Source organism: Argiope bruennichi, chromosome 8 (genome assembly GCF_947563725.1).
Source record: "Argiope bruennichi chromosome 8, qqArgBrue1.1, whole genome shotgun sequence".
Lineage (NCBI taxonomy): Eukaryota > Metazoa > Arthropoda > Arachnida > Araneae > Araneidae > Argiope > Argiope bruennichi.
This window is the reverse complement of record NC_079158.1, coordinates 67,944,075-67,965,553: the sequence shown is the minus strand read 5'-3', so window position 1 is coordinate 67,965,553 and position 21,479 is coordinate 67,944,075. Positions and strand designations below refer to the sequence as shown.

Here is a 21,479-nt window from a genome sequence, read left to right as displayed (position 1 = left end):
GAGGGCAGAAGTCTGACTTCTAGCTCATATGAAGATGACACACACACATCCGCTTGCACAATCCCTTTTTACAGGGGGGCACATTCATACACCTCACAGATAGAACACAGATGAAGAACAACCATGCCCGAACCGGGATTCGAACCCGGGACGCCCAGATCACGGGGAAGATGCGCCATCCCTATGCCAGAATTAGTTTTCCATTTTACTCTGCTGTTAATTTAGTTCCAGCAATAAATTCTGTTTTGCATCTCCTGTAACTGTATTTCAATGTTTCCTGGAAGTCAAGAAATTTTCAAATTTATTCTAATATGATGATGACATTTTAGCCCCTTTAAAAGATTTATTAGTTTTACTTTGAGGTAATTCATTCATAATCTGAGATCATTCGATAGTAATTAAATACGTTAGAATAAAAAGATTTTTATGTAGTCTAAAACATATTTCTTTTAATGATCTTTATGCGACAGTTTTTGTCTTCCATATAAAAAGGGAGGGGGGTGATGAAGGGAGGGGGAAGCAGGGCAAAGGATGACTCAGGGAATTTTCCAGATCAAATTTGTTGCCATAGCAATACTATTTTTTTATAATATTTTCTCTTTATATATGAGAAAAGATTATGATTAAATAGGATTAAAATTTTCATTTCTGTCAACGTATCATGCATTTACGATTTTGTTTTGTAAATAAAATCTTAATCACTGTATATTATATATTATAAATAAACTTTTAAAGACATGTAAAAATGATAGAATAGTTTTTTAGATACAGATATATATATTACCTAAAGCCTTTAAAGTCGCATTTAGCTACAAAATTAATACATTTTCTACATGTGAATAGAGTATGATAATGATTTTATGGATCTATTCTATACTATCATTCAAGCTTTTAATCAATTCTTCCTGCATACGATTATTAACGAAGTCATTTGGCATGCAAATTCCGCAACAGAATATCTCTGAATCCTGTTATGTTCCTGTTTTCTGGTAATAATAATAAAAAGAAATTAGTTATCGAAAATTTTTGTGAATTGTTAGAATTTTCTTCATGTTCAATTACTTTATACTATTTTCAGCAATAAGAAGAAGAAAAAAAAATGAAACCAACTGAAGCAAGTGTTTCAATATTTGCAGAAAGACCGTAAAAGGTTACTTTGCTTTCAGAAGAAAATCAGTCACAGCACATAAATTATTAAAAAGAATAATAATAGAAAATAAACGAAAATTCATTATTAAAATATAAACACATTGTTATTGAGAAATATTCATTAACATTATTTATCACACACTGACCTACAATGCTATTATGGAAATTTTAACCCGAAAATCAATAACAAATAAATAAGATTTATCACACACACACACACACACACACACACACACACACACACACACACACACACACACACACACACACACACACACACACACACACACACACACACACACACACACACACACACACACACACACACACACACATTCTAAATGTTATATGAATATACACTTCAGACGATAAATGTGTATGAAATTTTATCTATCGAGCTTTTTCAGTTTTAAAATTATCTCTTCACTTGTATTCGGACAGCCAAACAGGCAAATTGTCTGTGAATGGAATTTCGTTTAAAATTTGATATATTATAAAATAATGTAAAGCAATGGCAAATTGCAGCCATCTAGCTCAAAGCGTTTATGAGTTATCCCATTCACAGACAGACAGACATATCTAAAATGTATTTTTCCAATTGAGGAAGGTCTGAAACATGGAGATTCGTCTAAATCTCGAATTCGAATATTTAAATTATTACAATACTTTCTCTTTGTATATTTCTTGTAACGGAAAGTAAAATTTGTACGATTTCTAATGGAAGATAACTTTCCAAATGTGTGAAATTGAACGTTTTCTCTTACATTAAAAAGATACTTCCATTTCAAAGTCCCTCATGGGTTTGTTAATATGACTGAACACAAATGACTCTCGTATCATTTATCAATATCAGAAGAGTAAAACATTAGAATGCTTTTGCATCCGAATTCTTTGAATAACTAAATGAATTCATGTACTGCTTTCCACTAAATTTTTCCAACTGGTTTTCAGATCATTTTGGAAATGGTCCAGAACGACTGCATTGCAGTTCTTTCAGCTGGGTTTAACTATTTGTCAGAATTTCTGACTCGAAATTCTTCCCCAGTTTCACTGTTTCATTAATGAATCGATTTTCTCTTTGTTATTTTTCATCTCTTTGTATATGCTGGTTTTTTTTGTCAAGATTGACATATGACTTTTTTGTCAAGATTTTATAATTCATAAAGCTGTGTAGAATAACAAAATATTTTCCAGATTAATATGAAGTGAAGAAAAGTAGTATGTGAAGAAAAAGCTATCTCTAGAAATAGAAAATTCATTGAAATGAGAATATGAAAATTGTCCTATTCCTTAAAATTAAAATCGATGTGGTAATTTTGTTTCTAAATGCTGCTGTTTTAGACTATTTTAACGTGAAAAAAAAATCAAAGTAGCTTAAAAGTCGGATGTAGTTTTGTAATTTGAAGCTAATTACTCAAAATAATTTTGAAATAGAGAGATACAGATTTCCTATTTATTCCACACTCAGAATAAAACAAGATTATTTTAAAGCGGTTTTAACAAAGCAATGCTTTTGCAAAATCTGTTGTTTTATTTTTTACTAGCCACCTTTGGCGACCAGCCGGTTCACCAATCTTAATGTTAGTTAAAATTTTAATAATTAAGTATTTTATGCAATTCCTACTTTAATAACTTCTTCATCAAAATATTTTAAAACTTCAAATTTTGATAGTCATATAATTCACTCATAATATTATAAAGGCCTTCAGTCATAACGTAATATGTATCTCTCTAAGTTTCTGTTAGCTCCCGTAGAATTTATGCTTTAAATTAAAGTGGAAAGGTTGGATCTGCAATTAATATAATAATATTTTTTACTGAAACAAAGCATTTTTTTATAATATGATTACTGAAAACAGAGTCACTGAGCGTTTAAACTTTGTGGGCACTAAAGAATATATATCTTAATTTATGTAATATCTCAAGAATTTGTCAACAAAATTTTCTCAGATTCACCATGAACGGATCGATTCATTAACAATGTTTAATTTTAAAGGCATCAAACACTAAGCAAATAAAATGAATCGTTTAAAATAATCGGTCGAAAACAGGTTTAAAAAAAACTACTTAAAAAATGATGTACTTCAAACTATAAGCATATACAAAAAATATATAACTAACATAAATACAATTTAATTACAAAAGCACACAACTTACCCAAAAATTATTTAAATCAAGTCCGAATCCGTTGAAACTCCGTTGTTATTTTTTATAAACTCATTATTGCATCAGGAAAAAACTTTTGAACGATGCAAACGAGTTGTTTAAATTTTGTATAGCAAACTACATGCATCTGAATATCAATGCTGCTACGGAAAATTTAAAATCCGTTCAATAGCTGTTTGGAAAAAAGAATCCAACACGGATGGATAAAGTGGATGAAGACATTTTATTTCACACGAAAAAACGAATTTACAGTAACAAAACAAAGACGAAGCATGCACAAAACAGCATTTTCAGTAAACAGTAACATACAAGCAGAAAATTAGTAATAAATAACCGTAACAGCACAAAGTGATCAGAGGAAATTCGCTCAACTGCTAGCTTGAGCCAGCTCAATTGACTCAATATTGGCTGAATCTCAGATTTATCTCTCGATATTTTACAGTTTTCATGTCAAGGCAAATAATTTTCTCAAAAGATGTCGCAACTTCTCTCCTAATCTATATCAAATTCTACTAATTTTAGGAGCTTCTGTTTTTGGCGCCGAAGTCGCCAAATACGTCCTAAGTCACCAAATGATATCCAAGCCTGGATTTCATTGGCATCCATTCAGTATTTGTTAGAACTATCTATAAAATTTTCTTTTTTACGATGAAAGTTAATGAGTAGGAAAGCAATATTATAAATGCTTAGCAATATATTTAAAACAATCTGGAAACAAAACGCCAATTGCCCTTATCAATAACTGATCAGATTTCCTCAATTTTTATTTCACATAGAAGGGTATGAGCTCTTGATCATCAGTGATCAAGAGCTCATACCCTTCTGTTCTGGACCAGCCCCCAATTTCGAGAAAAATTGCAAAAACATTATTTCGCCGCATTTTCTCTATAGGGAAAAAATCTCATTATATAGCTCCCCCACCCTTCCAGCCATTACTCAGATTTTGTTACTTTTTATTTCATATGAAAGTCCATGACCTTTTAATTTTGAGAAGTTTTAAAATAAAACCTGAAGCTAGCCCCCAGCCCTAACAAATGGATCGATTTAGCTAATTTTATCTATAATTAATTTTACCACTTTTTATGCTTATATTTTTACGCAACTTTCTTTTGTAGTGATACTCTGTATCTCATTTATAAAAGTTGGTTTTCGTAATTATCATTATTATAATATATTGTTACAAATATGTAATTTTGCTACCCGGTACGAATAGTGTCATCCTGGGAAAAACCGTTAAAACCCTTTGTAAGATCTGTCCTGTGTGTCAATGACCTGAGAGCTTGGCGGCCATTTGGCGACGATTTTGGCGACAAAATCCATCATACTGGAAAGTTCTAGAAGTTTCACGATCCATCCAGTAGGAACGGAGATACATCCAGAGACGCCCTGATTGGTCAGAAGATTCTAGCTCCGGAACTATAAAAGACGGGCACTCTGAAGCTGCAGAGAGGTCGTGTGTATCGTCAGAAGTGGTGTGTGAGAGTAGTCGGAATCGCCGACACTTAGAGAAACTGGAGGATTAGACAACAACAAAGCTGCTGAACTAACAATTAAATGTACTGCGTCATTACGATTTATTGGCGGTATTTGTAAGAGAAAATTTTTTGTAACAATATATACATAGCGGGCGGAAAGCTTTTTCTACGACAGCTGCAAGAAATTTTTGACAGTGGACTGTAAATTCAAAAAATGTTTAAAGTTTAGATTTTTGAATGCATTATTGTGTTCTATTTGTGTGATCCTTTAAATTTCTTTACGTCAAAACTTTTATTTGAGAAAATAACGTATTTTAAAAATATTTTTTTATTTAAAAATATTTCAAAAATGAACCTTTAGAATGAGATATTTTAGAATGACCTTTTTTTTTAAGTATCTCTATTGCTATATTAAAGTTATGTTTATTATTTTTAGTCTATTTATTTCTTCTCCAGTATGTTTTTTTTGTTTGATATATTTTTCTATCTCTGCAACGTGCTATTCACGAAGCAGATAAATTTTATTTTATACAAACTGTTTGATGTTTGATAATAAATAGTCATTGATATGGATTAATGTCAGAAAAACTAAAATTTGTTCATGAAATTTTCCAAAAAGAATTCATATAAATCTTGAATTTTTAAGAAATTAGAAAATAACCCACGAAAGAATGACTGTGAGTACTCCCAGATCCATGAAAGACGACTCAGATTTTCATCTGGTTGGATTTATGAAGAAGTTCCTCGGTAGTCAGAAGTTAAGTTAGACTCTGATGCGATCTCGATTTATGAAATCCGGATTATCAACTAAAAATGTTTTTTTTTTCGTTTCATATTATTATTTATTGCATTTTTTATTACGGTGCTGAAAATTCTGTACATTAGTAATTGATATCTCCACGTAATTCAATATGATAATTTCTAAAACTATTTAATTTAATTACAAAGTAATAAAATAACTTTACGGCAAATTATTTTAAAAAATATTTTTTTTTTTTCATTTCGTCGTTCGTTTACTTGTTTTAGAAAAAAACTAAATGCTGTACTAAGCATTATATAACAATGAAATATTCAAAAACTAATAGAATATAACTTTAAACTGAAATATGTTTTAAACATTCGAAAACATTCAGTTAATTCAAATTAAATGTATCAATACAGAACTTTCGCATTGTTTCTGAGATCTTGACCACTTTTTGATAAAAAAAAAAAAAAAAAAAAAAAAAACAACAAAAAAAAAAACTGCTGGTTCAAATATTTTGGTAGAAACTGATCTATTTAAATAGATTACATGATCGACTCAATAAATCTGCTTTTTTCTGCTATTTATCTTGTGGGCTTCGAATTTTCATATGATTTGTCATCGTGCCTGCTAATGATTTCTGCTGAATTTTGCTAGTTTTTGATTATTCTGAATAATATTTTGCGCTTTAAATGACATATTTACCAATATTTAAGAAAAATAATTTATTTTCACATTAACAAAAGGCAACCTTATTTTCAACGCCTTTATAAATTATCTCTAATTTTTCTCATATTTTTGTTCAACTTTTTGTTGTTTAATGCCACATATTTAGAATCTCTTAATTTTTGTTTATAATAAACGAAGTGTCATTGAATTCCATTATATAAAAAATTGATAGACAGATTTAATCACGATAGTTTTCTTATTTATTTTAAATATTAAAATTAATAAGTCAAATGTAAAATAAACTTAATAGAAATAGTTTTTTTACAAACACAGTTTTAAAAATAGATATAAAATTATGTAACAGCTTAGATGAAGAATTTTGTATTCCAATTACTTTCATTTTCTTGTTTTTAATTTATAGTCCATTGTTAAATATAGTATGGAATCAGGAAGTCAATTCTTTATACATTTGGCTACCTGGTGGCACCACAAGCATGGAATAAAAATTTAATTATATTAATTTATAAATTGACAATTAGGATGTAAAAATATTAAAATATTGTATTGTTATTAATATTGTCATTGTCAGAATATTTATATAAATTTCTGTCTAATTAGTACTGTAAAGAAATAATGAAAAATAACAGTTTATTTCAAGCAAAGGAAATGCTGAAATAGTTTATTAAATTTTTTTCAACGTGCATCCAATGTTCTTTTGTTTTCTTTGAATTAAGACGCAATGAATAAAAAGAAAAATGAGATTTTCATAAGTTGACTTTATTTTTACTGACATCGTATTTTAAAAATGTATTATGGGAGATGAAGGGAGAATTCTCTTTAATATTCAAACACTGTGGATTTTAAGAAAAAAAAAGAAAGCTCCAAACTTAAAAATTTCAGAAATAAGTGAAATCAATAATTTTTACAAAATCAGATGCATGTGTAAATTTAAAAAACATCGTTAGGACACTTTCAATTGATAACGATAAATTAAATTCAGAATTTTTAGAATAAATAATCATGGAAACATTTTATAAATGATAAAATCTTATAATAATAATTTTATCTTTAAAGAATATTATGTTTTGTAGTTATTTAGGAATCAAAAACATTAACAAAAAAGAAAAGGTATGTAAATTTTTGCTAAATAACAACACTTTAAAATTAGAAGCATTAATTTAAAACGTAACATCAATTATTTTTTAAGACTATGCTAAAAATTACCAAGGTTAATTATCTAATTCCTCTTCAACACTATGGAACATGGACTTAAAAATCTTTATATGCGAATTCTAATTTTCGAGTATTTTTATTTTGAGCAGAATTTTTTAAAGGTTTATGTTATGAAATTAGTTTCCTGCAAAACATTTTCATAGTGTTATATTTAAAGATAATTTGTTTGTTTGATATTTCTGTCATTCAGTAAAATAAATACATCGTAAAATGAAGGCCAAATTATGGCATATCTGCAATGGGTGAAGTGAATATTCAACTTTGACTTTTTAATAAATGCCATTTCAAAAAAAAAAAAAAAAATCAATACATAAATAAATAAAAATAAAAATTGCGATATTTATTTCAAAATATTTCTATTTCAGCTATCTGATTTCATTTAAAAATTGCAATTGTCTTTGAAATAAGAAATTCTGAAACAGTTTTTGATCACTTTTCTTCTTTCACTAAACTTTTGATTTAATTAAAATTTCTATGATAAAACTGTGAAGTAATTATATAGAATACACAAAATGCTTATGAATTCCTTAGAATGTCTTAGATATATAAATGTCCAAAACTATGAGAATTTTATAGATTTACAATTTACTGCTAACTTTTCTTTTAAAAATAAATATTTGAGAATAAATTTTAATTTAAATAATTTTTAATAAAAATTTTTAATAAATTTTATATTTTATAAAAAATAAGAAATAAAAAAATTGAAATATAAGTAACTCTGGAAAAAATACCAGTGTTTATAAACATTATTATTATTAAAAGGTCATATATATATAAACACATAAAAGATATGCAATCATTTATTCTGATGTTTGTCTAAATATTAACTTGTTAACCCGTAATTAATTTATATTCAATTCATTTCTCATTGAAATAGTTCGTCATTCCTGCTTAACAGGTTAAGGTAAGTGATTACATAACAAAGCCAATTTTTTTACTTAACATTCTTTATTTCTGAATATTTTTCATTATAAAACAGTTTAAATTCCGTTTTCTACGTTCAATTTTGGGAAGTTACATTCATTTTTATACTTGCAGGACAATTTATGTTTTAATGCTATTTTATGCTTTTAAATATTTTTCTGAAATTTTAAATTTCGATAAAATTTTCTTACGAAAAATATCATAAATGAAAAGGTAATAATATTATTGATTCAAATTTGACAATAATAATTTCACAATATATTCTGAAATTTTTGAATTGTAGAATAAGAAAATTGTTCATATAAAAAGTTTTACAGTTGTTTTTATGTCAAAATGTTGTCATAAAATGTCAAAATATGTCTTTATAATGACAAGAAAGTTGAAAATTTTATATTTATAATCAATGTAACCTTGGACTTTAAAGATTGAATATAAGTAGAGTTTATTTCTTAGTTCAGGAACTAGGTTATTATATTTCTGAAGTTATTTGCATTTCATTTTGAAGAAAATATTTGATAAGCTACTAAACTAAGTCTTTGGTTTATATTTCTTTTTGGCGAAAAAATTCAAAACATAGATATTTTTTCAATCAGTTTCATGCAAAAATTTAAAAAAAATATAGGCAATTTGTAACTTTTTTTGAAAAATTCATCTTAGACGTAATCAAAAATCTTAAAAAAAAACCCAATTTTTTTTTTTTTTTTTTACAGTGGACTTAAATTTATTTATCGTCATTCAAAACATTATCTATTATTATAAAATTATTATAATGTAAAAATCCCCCGGAGGCTTTCAGAAATTGACTTAAAGCTTTCGTTTAAAATTTCTTAAATATGATAAAAAATTGTAGTTTAGGAATTAAAAAGTTAATTAAATTATTTTACTTTAAGAAAATTTTCAAATAAATATTCATAAAATGAAGTGTAATTACAGCGGAACTGGAATAGAGTTCGTTGCATATTAAAGACATTAACTTTTTTGATTCACGTTTTCAAACAGTTTTTAATCGATAAAGCAATGAATCAAGGCGCTTAATGTCAGACAAAATTAAAAAAGTAAAACTGTAATGAAAAGTTTAAAATGCTAGATGTCAAATAACATAAAAAAAATCTAAACCAATACTCACAGCAATAAGTTGTTTTTTCAACAATCTTGTTATTAGCTTCTTCTATTTTAACTTAATTTATCAATGAAAATATTTGCAACACACACACAAACAAACAAAGAAACAAACAAACAAAAACAAAAAACTTTAACTGAACTGAAACTTTATCGAACTGAACTTTAAAAATTAAATGAAGCATAAAAATGAAATTTTAAAAACAGTTTTCGACTTATTAAAATTAACAATACTTCAAAATAAAGATCCTTTGTTTAAACACATCCATACATATTGGTTGCACTAGCTATTTACATGCTGCTTATTTTGAAAAAAAAAATTACTATTATAAAACGAAATGAAAAATGTTTTAAGCAACAACATGAAACCGAAAATTCTTAAAAAAAAGAATATATTTAAAATTTTGAAAGAAAGTATCGATTTTTTAAATATTAATATTAAAATCAATATTCATAATAACGATTCATCAGTAAAGCGGAAACTGTATTAATCCATAACTCTTCATATTAATGAAGCTTACTACTTACCACCAATTATAACATTAAACCAAGCTCAAAATTTTTTAAAATAAAAGGAACAAACAAGCAAACAACTTGCGTTCGAAATTCCCCCAAACAGCTGTTAGATAATCTTTAAAACTATTCTAATCAATAATCGAAAGAACGATACTTTGATACAACGACACTTCATATTAACGGCGCCTGCCTCGCTTTTATTTGAAAGCAAGCTCATTGCACTTTGACCCATCTTTCGCGGGATCTTTCAGGCGAAGGGGGCCAATCTAATCCCCGGGCGCCCCCATAAGATGGCGCTGTCACTAGTATCAGTGGCAATGCATAGGCAGGGGCGGACCGTCAGTCCGTGGCCATCCGCAGATACCGATGGCTGTCCGCTCGAGACAGCGCCCGGGACTAAGGTTCCCGCGCCGCCCTAGGACTATGCTGGACCCCTTCTGATCGTAGGCGGCGGCACTATGCCAGTTCGGAGGGGCCATGTCGCCCCACAGACAACCTTCGTCGACAGCATCATTCGAAAGTTCGAAGGCCTCAGTAAGTACCATATCTCACTATTTTCCTCTCTCCACATAACGCCATGGATATTCGGCGGTGGTGCCAGTTTCCCATATCGATCTCTCAACATGGCGCGTGGTGTCGTTTTCCACCCTTCCTGCGTTAAAATCTCACCCCTGTAGATGTCGTGTTGCATTCCCCTTTTTTTCCATTCGTTTTTTTCCCTTCTTCGTTTCGAAGGATCCCCACTGGTGACTCCCGACAGTCAGGACACCAGCACCAGTGATGGGTTGTTCCGCGACAATTTCGTCGGTGGTTGTGACCACGTTTTCTGGTGAGGATTAGTGGTGGTGATGTGAGGCGGAGGGGGGATGGATGGAGATGATGAGGAGGGATCGGGAGGAGGGATTACGAGAGGCGGACTCCGAAAAGAACAGCAAGAGCAATGGCGGTTGGGAGCATCAGTGCCGGATGCAGCGGCGCGCATCGGGTGGAGAAAAGCGGTGGCAAGCGCATAGTTTGAGTGCACCACACAAAAATACTCCTCTAAAAATCGAAAGATGATCCATTGCGATTTGCATGCTTTTCAGTGTATTTACATAATGCAGGAGAATGTGTTATCGAGGGTATTTTTGGGGGGTTTTGTTGACAAGCAATTTTAGTGTTTTTACGTTAGATATTGGCACGCATTGGTTGAAAACAATGCCAACCATGTAAATTTCGCTGCGTCATTTGGGTATCAAGTTTTGGCATTATTCATTTGCAAATAAACAACATATTTTACAACATTATATTCGAATTACTTACAGATTGCTATCGATAACATTTTAGAATAACTCGTCTGTTACTAAACATATTCGTTAAAATCATATACATGTTGTTTACAAGAATTCTCCATGCGAATCAGAACGAGTCAATCAATATTAAGTTTTCGCGCCATTGATTTGCGAATAATTAACATATTTTACAACATTCTATTCAAATCACTAACAGGGGGGGGGGTTCTGATAAGATTTTGGATTAATTCTATGGTTACAAAATGCATTAGATGGTTACGTTGAAATTATATTCCTATTTTTGTTCTGGAGTTACATATATGGGTGATAAAGTCTGAAAAAAGGTTAGGCAAATGCAAGTTTAGTAAGGTAACCCTAAATGCCACTTTTATTGATAATTCAAAATTCTAGCTAGGATGAAAGTTATTTATTTTTTTGTAAATATGATTTTAATTTTGTTTTAATTTCTGTGTACATTGTATATACACATACGTTTCGAGTTTTTTAAAAGCTGTATTAGAAGTAAGCATTAAAATAGGAACAATCCAAAATCACAATAAAATAAATCGATGGCACTTGTTTAATACTTTACCTATACTTACATTTAATCATATATTTGTATTCGCATTATATCACATTTTGATTTTTTTAGAACATGGGAAACGGAAAATAATTTTTTGGTTATGGATAATTAATAATTTAAGAATGATCAATAATACTAAATACAACTAAGTTTATTACAGTACAATAAGTTACAATTTAATACCGTTTATATATTATTTACACTATGAAAATTTATTAAAGTGATGGCAATTATATAGTTAATATTATTTAAAGGTAGTTTAAAGAGCTTTCAATCCTGTTAAATAACCTAAATTATTCTTCCCTACCCTATGTGGAAGATTTTCCGCAATGCGCATATTAAGACATATTTGATTAAATAGTAGAAACTAAGCAGTAGTTTTTTTCTCCCTGTATTTGAAATCAGCTTGTGAAACTCCATAATTCATGCAACTAAAAATAATAAAAAGAGGTATATTAAAGTTGTGTCCATTAAATATTTCGCCATTGACATGTTAAATAATGGCCATATTCAGGATAATTTATTCATATTTTTACAATTCTGATTATTTGTTTTTTTTTTCAATTCAATTCATGATAATGAAATTTTTAGGAGGTATTTATCAAAACTGAGAGAAAGAAATAAATTTTGTAGAAATGCCTATGCCTTTAAAACAGCACGCTAAACTTTAATGAAACGTTTAAAAAATTCATGCAGACATTTATAAATCCCTTTAAACAGCGCTTAAAAAATACACACAATGATTTTATACGAAATTTTCTTTCTAAAATATCATTTAAAAGCAGAATAGAAACATTTAATTCTATTTTGAAATAAGCGTTGTATTCATTAATTAAATATATCATTATAAGAACATGTTTACTTATTCTTGAAATATTTTGGGACATACATATGATTATGATAGTTCTGAAAAAGCTTAAAATTATAAATTTTGTATTTTTCTATAGTTTTAAAGCAAAAGAAATGCCATTAACTCATCATTGATATGCATTGTACTTTTTCAATAATTTACACAGTTTTGAATTAATCGAAAATTTTTATAAATTATATCACAGATTTCACTAAGTAAAGATATATTTCTTAGAGATAGCCATGCTTTAAAAGTCTTAATATATTCAAATTAATTTATATGAATAAATATGAAGGGATTTTATGGAACATAGTGTTTATGCATTGATTTTTTTTAACAATAAAGAAAATCATTTCAAAAAGTGAAATAAATTACATTCAAGATGATTTTAAAAATAGTTCATAAAAAAATTCGAAATTATTTTATCAGAAATTAATAATATAGATTTGATAATGTATATTTTAAAAAATAAAGGTATCAGCTTTTAAATTTTTTTATTAATATGGTTAATTACAATTTTTGAAAGTTTTATTCAGCAGTTTCAAAAACCCATTCTTGTTTTAGTCGAGTTAATAATTTTTTAATTTAACTGAATTTGCTGTTAAAATATAACTCCAGAAATGGCTCAAGTCATTAAATATTTTTTCATGTGATTAGAATTTTATAATGTAAAAATTTTATTATTAAATAATTTAAACATTCTGGAGATTTTTATTTGAAATATTTCAAAAATCCTTTTACAATTTAAGTTTTCTGGTAGTAACTGAAATTTAATTTTTCAAGAATTCCAACGATAATGCAATTTTTTTTTGTTTAGAATTTTATTTATGCTCATTAGCCAGCAAAAACATTTAAATATAAATAAAAAGGCATTAACATTCACCATATATCATTAAAATAATCATAAGTGTATACAATTTTGTTCAGATTAAAATGTTTGGATTATGATTTGTATTTGGAAAATAGATTCATTATTGTGACATTTTGTTTGAAAAATCAGGAGATAAAATTTCATCCCATGTTGATTACGAGATTTTTATTTTAAATAAAAGCACTCGTTTATTATTCTTAAAATATTATAAAGAATAATTTGATAAATTCAACTTTTATTTTGATTTCTTTATTCAAATGCCTTTGGTATAAAGCTTTTTCAAAGAATCATTTCTAAATATAAAAGAAGAAATACTTCAAGATGCAATATTTTGCATTGCCTTGAGTATATTTAATGCGAATTTAAAACTGATATTGAAATGTAAAGAAATCCCGTGAAATGACCTTTAAAATTTAAAAACTCAAACATTGATTCCATTTCTATTTTGACAGATCTTTCCTCCATGTACATGAAGATTGATTTCATTTGTCCTTAAAGTTATTATCAATACATTTGATTAATTTTATGTTATTCGAGCAAAAATGTAAAATTGGTAAACTTAAAAAATTGCATTCTTGATTTACCAAATCAATGTAATTATCACACATCATATATTAATAGCTTTGTTTTCAGATATCAGGAAACTAAGAACTGAATTATTGAAAACGAAATGAAGTTTCTTTTTAAATTTGTCAACAGAACGACCAAAACAATGAAAAAAATTAAGATGATTTTAATTACTATTTGAAATCCTTCTATATAGCCGCTAATTAATTATCATTATCATCATAATATATTAAAATAGGTATGAATGGTATGAATTTGGTATGAAATTATAAAGCACATTTTATTTTATCCTGACTTAATTAAATGCATTTTATTTTATTCTAATGTAATAAAAGTCTAACAAGAGCAATAAGGATTTTATTTAAATTGAAAATCAATCTATAGTTTAAAAAAGTCTGAAAATGTAGATAAAATTAAAGTGAATTTTTATTAAACGAAATTATGAAATAAATTCTTAATTTTACCATACAGCAAAATCTACATAGATTTCAAAAGGGTATCAAAGTAGATTAGATTATTATTCATTAAAGTACTATACACAAACAGTATTTGAAAAGAAATGCGGAAACTATTTTATGCGACGATAAAACATATTTCTTTTTAATAAATAATTTTCAGAAATAGTAACTTTTATTTGAATACCTGAATACCTTTTTTTCATTAGTTTTTAATATATTTTTATCGATATTGATAGTGAAATTTAATTTTTTTTTTCGATTTGAAGTAAACATATTTGCTTTTTTTAAAAACTGTATTAATGGATTGTTCAATAATCATTAAGTATTTCTGATAGAGGAATACAATCAAAACCTCGATTATATATTGTTATTTATATGTTATAAAATAATTTTGAGAAAATCGATATATCCTATTAAAAGAGAAAATTAAATAATTTCCCTTTTATTGCAGTTATTTATAGTGCGTCTTTGATAATATTAATTTAATTATATATTTTGTTTTAAATTGAAAAAAAAATCTTTTTACAGTTTAGCAATATTTTTTTGTGAAAATATACTGACATGCTTTTTTTATTCTTTTATTTTTTTACATTAATGGTTTTGTTATATTAACTATATAATATAGATTTTATTTAATTAATTTAGCACGCTTTAAGATTACTTCATGAAGAAAACTGAATCATTATTTTTGAAATTTTGAAATATTTAAAAATCTTCCAAATATTGAAATAAAAATTATTTAATATTTAAAAATTAATATTATAAAGGAAAATCAGTAAATATAAAATATTATTGTGAATTTTTCAATGAATATTTATTGTTGATATTCATTTCATATATTGCTTTTTATATCATAAATAAAAAGTGTTTTAATCCCCAAATTTGAAAAAAAAAATGTTAGAAAAATATAAATAAGTTTTAAAGAGTTTTTGAAACAATAAAAAATGTATTGAGAAATATGGATCTTTAATAATTTTTCCTGAGTGTAAAATTTTATTATGTAAAAGCTACACAAAAAAACGTCTGTGTTAATGTTTCTTTGTGTAAAATATAAAATCAACTGTAACTCTTCTTATTTTTTTCCTTGTATATTTTGTTCAAAACTTAATTCTACGTACAAAATTATTACATAACATTATTTCTGCGGGAATTTGAAACTTCTCTGTATCTTGTTGGAAAATTGTAATTAAATATTCCATTTATTAATTTGCACGAAACATTAATAATTGTCACTTTAAGTTTACTACCGCTCGGTGAGAGTTTTGTAAGTGAAGTGTATTCAAAGAGCACTCATTAAAATTTGGAAAAATTAAAACAATTACTTTTTAATTAATTTTTAAAAATAACACAAACGAATATACTTTTTTAAAAAAATTTCTTTTATTTTCTTGATATTAGAAAAAAAAATACTTCTTAAAAATAGCGAAACCTTATTAATTATCTATAATCTGAATACTTTATTAAGTAGTTTGAACAATTTAATAAGTTGCAAAAATTGTTTTACTACTTCCAATAATATAAAAATATTTACAAATAATTAAAGAAAATATTTTTGAAAAACAAAAAAATGTTTCAGATGAGTCATGAAATTGTAATATTCATTAAATGAATTTAATGGACCAATTCCGATAGTGAGAGAAAAGAAAGGAATAAAAAATGTTATATATTTCTAATTTTGTTTATTAGATATATATTAGATGCATTAATAAAGGAAAAAAATGTTGCTTATTGCAATCTTTCGAAATTAATTAGAGCCAATCAAAGGCAAAGAATAGTTTTAAATACTAATTTCTTAAAAAATAAAAAAAGAAGTGCCATTGCCATTTTCCAAAAGGAGTTTCAACATATGTTTATATGAAAAAAGTCGTAACGAAGTTCTATTAAAATTTAAAACAATAAAAAAATTAAAAAACAATGCTTTCAATTACTGATATTAGTTTTTTGTATAATTAGTATTCATAAAAAAAACTTTATTAAGAATCTAAATAATGGAAGATAAAAAACGTTTTTAATATCTTTTTAAATACACATTTCTTAAAAAATTTATATTTCTGACTTAATAAATATACATTTAATCAAAATTAACGAAAAATTCGATACATTTTTGAGGTTTGAATTAAATAATTATAGCATTAAAATTATACACACGAACAGATTGTGTAATTAGATTTATTTATTTTTGCTTTGAGCTGCTGCTGTTATACGTAAAATAATTAAAATTCACCTTGAAAGTAACCTTTGATTGCAAACAGCCAACTCGGAAAATATTCTCTGGAAATTTTCATGGTAATATTTTTGATATCTATCTTTTATCTTAAATGCCAAAGCTAATTCAAATAAATTAATTCCTTAAAAATTTACAACTATCAACTATTAGTCCGTTAAAACATAATTGCATTAATATTGTGAAAATAATAAAGTGTACAAAATTCCAAATAAAATTTTAATGCTGGATATATGAATTATCTATAAAAAAAGAAATGTGTAAATACCTTGATTAGTATACAAATAAACTTCAACAATATATTTTAAAAATAAAATTATTAGAAATTGAGATTTCTAGTGTACTGAAAAAATATCGTGAATTCGATTGGTAAGTCAATCTGCATAAACCACAAAACCTTTGGTTTTCATAAACACTACTGTGCAAAAAATTTGATATACTTAAACAACAACAACAAAAACACCATAGACACGTCATGGTCTAATACCAAGAAAAGTCATACTTTGAGACACCGGAATTATTTTTAGATCTTAATGATAAATTTTCTGATGTTTGATAATAAATGATAAATAAAGCTGATGTTTGCGAGGCTGAAGCGTAATACTGATGATAGTTGATAGATCTTAACACGAAAAGATTCCCGGAATATTCGATGCTACCTTTTCAGAAGAAACATTGACCACCAACACATCACGAAAGTACGGTTCCTAGAAGTAAGTCGAGGCAATAGTTCTATTGGATAAAAATTATTGCATTCCATTCCATTTCTCGCTAAAAAAAATCCCGCAGCAACTACATTTGTAATTTTGTTGGTTTTATCGCTCTTGGTTCTATAGGATACTTACAAGCTTCATGATTGTTCATTAATGTTGAAAAAGGGAGCGAGTCATCCCTCGGGATTTCGTTTACAGTTTTAGAGAATGATGAATGAACTGAAAACTGTCAGATTTCAGCACAGATTACAGAAACTCGGAGTTCGAGAAGCGATAGTTTAACACATAAATTGAGCGTATACCGATACGAAATATATTTTTATCTTTTTAAAGCTTCTTTTTTTACTGAAGTGTGGAAAATTTTTCATGGGAAATATATTTCTAAAAAAAAAAAACTTTAATGGTGAATATCTTCTCTTACTGGAAAAAAATGAGAATGCCAGCATTTGTAGCATAGCTTATATTATTACAAAACTATATCATAGAAATTAAATGAAGTAGTAGTTATTCTTATTAAACATGCAATGCATGATTTTTTTTTTTGATGAAAGAAACAATTAGAGACAATCGGTATTTGAAGCAAAACTTAAATTGTTTTAAATAACTTAAATAATGACTCAATAAAGTAACATACTAAACCTACAAATAATATATTTTCTCTTATTTTTATTAAAATGATAGACATATTCTCTTAAAATGCATACTACATATCGAAGAAACAATGTAACAATATTTTTGATAAAATATTTTGGCATGTCGATTTTATGCTAAATTAGTCATTATGCTAAAAGACATTGCCTTTTTACTTTCTTGTATAAGTTGTATAGAGAAAGTATAGAAATCTCTAAAAAAATTTTAACTCGAAATTTTGAAGAATCTTGTGGTGAAAGCTTAGAGGCCAGCTAACAACTACACTACAGGAGCAATTGCTTTTGTACTGTGGTCATGTTACTGGGCTGCAAAGCACAAGATCTCAGGTTCTATCCTCGCTCATAGCACACTGCCACAATCTCCACGATTTAAAGCCCCCTGAGTTAAAAAAAAAACACATTTTTGGTAAATGTCCGTCTGTATGTGACAAAGATAACTCAAAAGCATTCAGCTAGACAGTTGAAATTTGGTATACGATCTTTACACCAAATTTGCCGATTTCTATCAAATTTTGAGTAAATCTGTTCAGAAGAAGTCCGTTCGTCGGGCTGTTCGACTATAAGTTAAAACAATAACTGCAAAACGAAGAGAACTAGATAGATAAGATTCGGTACACAGTTTTAACATCTATAGTGTAAGTACCTGTCAAATTTTGAGCGAAATCTAAGTACGGGTTGACTGTCTATCGGTATGTACTTTCAGAAACATGTAAACACGATAATTCAAGAACGTAATGATTTAAATATATCAAATTTGGTACGAGATTGTGTGACTACAAGTGCAGTTTTGTGTCGAACCTTTGCTTCAATCGGTTGAGGAAAACATGTCACAAATACACATTCGATTTTTGAATATTATTAATGTATTCCAGGGGTTAATTGCCAAACAACTCGCCAGGAATAACAAGATAGATTCAGTAAATATGCTAAATTCACGCCAAAATTTAATATTTCGTGACTATTGTACACCAATGCCATGTAAGACGTTCTATGGCATAACCAATAATTACAGAGTATACGTGAAAGTTTTGGGCAGATCACTCTCTCTAGTTTTCTGGTAATTTTTTAGAAATATCTCCATTATTAAACATTCGAAGCTCATTTCTTATTATTAAAATATGCAGAATATTAACCAAGAGTTTTTATATTCGTACTTAATTTGAAAACATATTACTATTAAAAACAACCCCATCCATCACTTTGAAAACTTGATGGCGGCTGGTAAGGTCTCAGCTTTGGTGCTTGGAGAGTTCCAAATTCACTCCATTCGTTTCTTTAAAGATTCCCTGTGTATGTGTTCTTAATTATTAATAACGTGTTGGCGTTTGGGTCAAATGGCTTCCTGCTGATGTGGCGGGTGGAAATTTAAAGAAAAGTTATTAGTTGTTAGTTATATCATCGTCGTCATCTCTAGAATCCATATAATCTTCGGGGGAAAAGTGTGATTTTTCACAAGTTAGTTCTCATGATATTTTGAAAACAGGTCTTAATATAACTACTTTAAAACATACATTATTTTAAGACCTCATTTAAGTGCTAAGCAAGAATTTAAAAGAATTTTTATCAAACATATTTCAAAGAGAATTCAAATTTATGAGCACTCTATTTAGTGTCGAATTATGCAATTCGACTCATTAAAGTTATAGTGTGCAATTGGGAGCAATAGTTATTTTCTGGATCTATTTCGTTATTGAAAATGGGTCATTATCACCCAGACTGAATATCTATTGTAATTTATGACATATATTATTAATTAAACTGCAATAATAAATTTTAGAAAAAGGCAGCATTAGATATTTTTTTTCTCTTAAAGCTTTGTGGTAGTAAATATATAACATTTTGGAATTGATTTTCCATATTATATAAATATATCTGAATAATAAGTTTCTGCCGGTTTTCAAGCTGATGTATAGTATACGAAATTTAAACAGTAAGTTATCATTGATTTGATTCAAAAATGGTTCTTTAAGGTGTTTGTTACATTATAACTTAATGAAATTGGAAATACAATTTAGAAATGTGACATAAAGAAAATAATTGCCGACAGAAATAAAAATGAAAAATTCCTAAGATGATTATTTTCTATATTTACTGCAAGACTTATTCAGACCACTATGTATACTTTTATTTACTGAGAATTACACCATTCGAAGGCAACTGGCAATTTTCCTTTAATTTCTGACAAAATGAAAAAAAATAGACTCAGTTTAATTTTAGATATAAATTTCGATACGTAGATGATGATTTTACCGGAAGTCAAATTGCAAATAATGGAAAATTAATTAAATATATGCAGCAATTTTTTTTATATTTGACGATAGCTGGATTTCATACTAAACATTCTGAATCAGGAAAGCATTTAATTATATTTCCATCTATTTCTTTTGATAAAAATGAAAATTTAATTACATTACACGAATTTGTCCAAAAAATCAATGATGCTATTAATAGAACCTATTTAAGTTAGAATGTAATTTTGTGAATAGATATCGAAATTAAATTTAAATTAATGTTCTAATTAAGAATGGATTCAAAAATGAGTTAAAAAGATGTAGTTAATAGCTTAAGAAATATTTTTATGCATTTCTAATCTAAATTTATAATTAAATTATAAAAACATTCTAATAAAATAAAATTAAGTTAAAAAAATTATATTATGGTTTAAAATCCTAAACCATCTAACTAAATCATTTTTATGTACGATATTTATCTTTAGACCCAGATTCATTAATGTTATTATTTAAATATTTCAGAAATTTTCATAAATGCTGTCCATGAATATTCATCAAAACGACAAGGATTATTTAAAAAATGTTATAGAGCAATTTGTTTTAAATGATCAATCAAATTTGAGAATTTGGAATTGTCCTTATATTATTTTTATTGCAATTGTCCTTATATTTAAACTGAAAATAATTAATATATTAATGATTTTATAAATAAAAAAGATTCAAATTTTACAGTTAAAATGTATCAGAAATTAAGTATAGGTACTATTTAGTAGTATTATATGTAATATTTAGCCTACATATGCTATTTCTGTATTTGGATAAATATATTAAAAGATTGTTTTATTGTTTTTCACAATGCTGAATTTGGAGTTTATGAGCTTATTGCGAATTTATAAAATTTATAGAAATAATTATAAACTGTTAATTTTTTTAAAAATATGGCTGAAACTTCAAAATGAAAAATTATGTATAAGATTATCGATTACTTTTATAATATGAAACAATTGATATTTTTATAAATTAAATTCTAATTTATTTTATTGGCATCCATGACATTTTTTATGTATT

The 21,479-nt window shown here is 27.1% G+C and overlaps 1 protein-coding gene across 8 annotated transcripts in view; it reads left to right on the top strand.

Annotated features, from left to right (window-relative positions):
* The first annotated feature begins 10,349 nt into the window (after nt 1-10,349).
* LOC129980900 (potassium voltage-gated channel subfamily H member 2-like) overlaps nt 10,350-21,479 on the top strand; it is a 369,894-nt gene continuing 358,764 nt past the window's right edge. For all 8 annotated transcript variants that reach the window (XM_056091370.1, XM_056091369.1, XM_056091364.1 and 5 more), the window contains exon 1: nt 10,350-10,527. In XM_056091370.1, the coding sequence (XP_055947345.1) occupies nt 10,452-10,527 (76 nt within the window). In that variant the 5' untranslated portion in view covers nt 10,350-10,451. The remainder of the gene's footprint in view (nt 10,528-21,479) is intronic.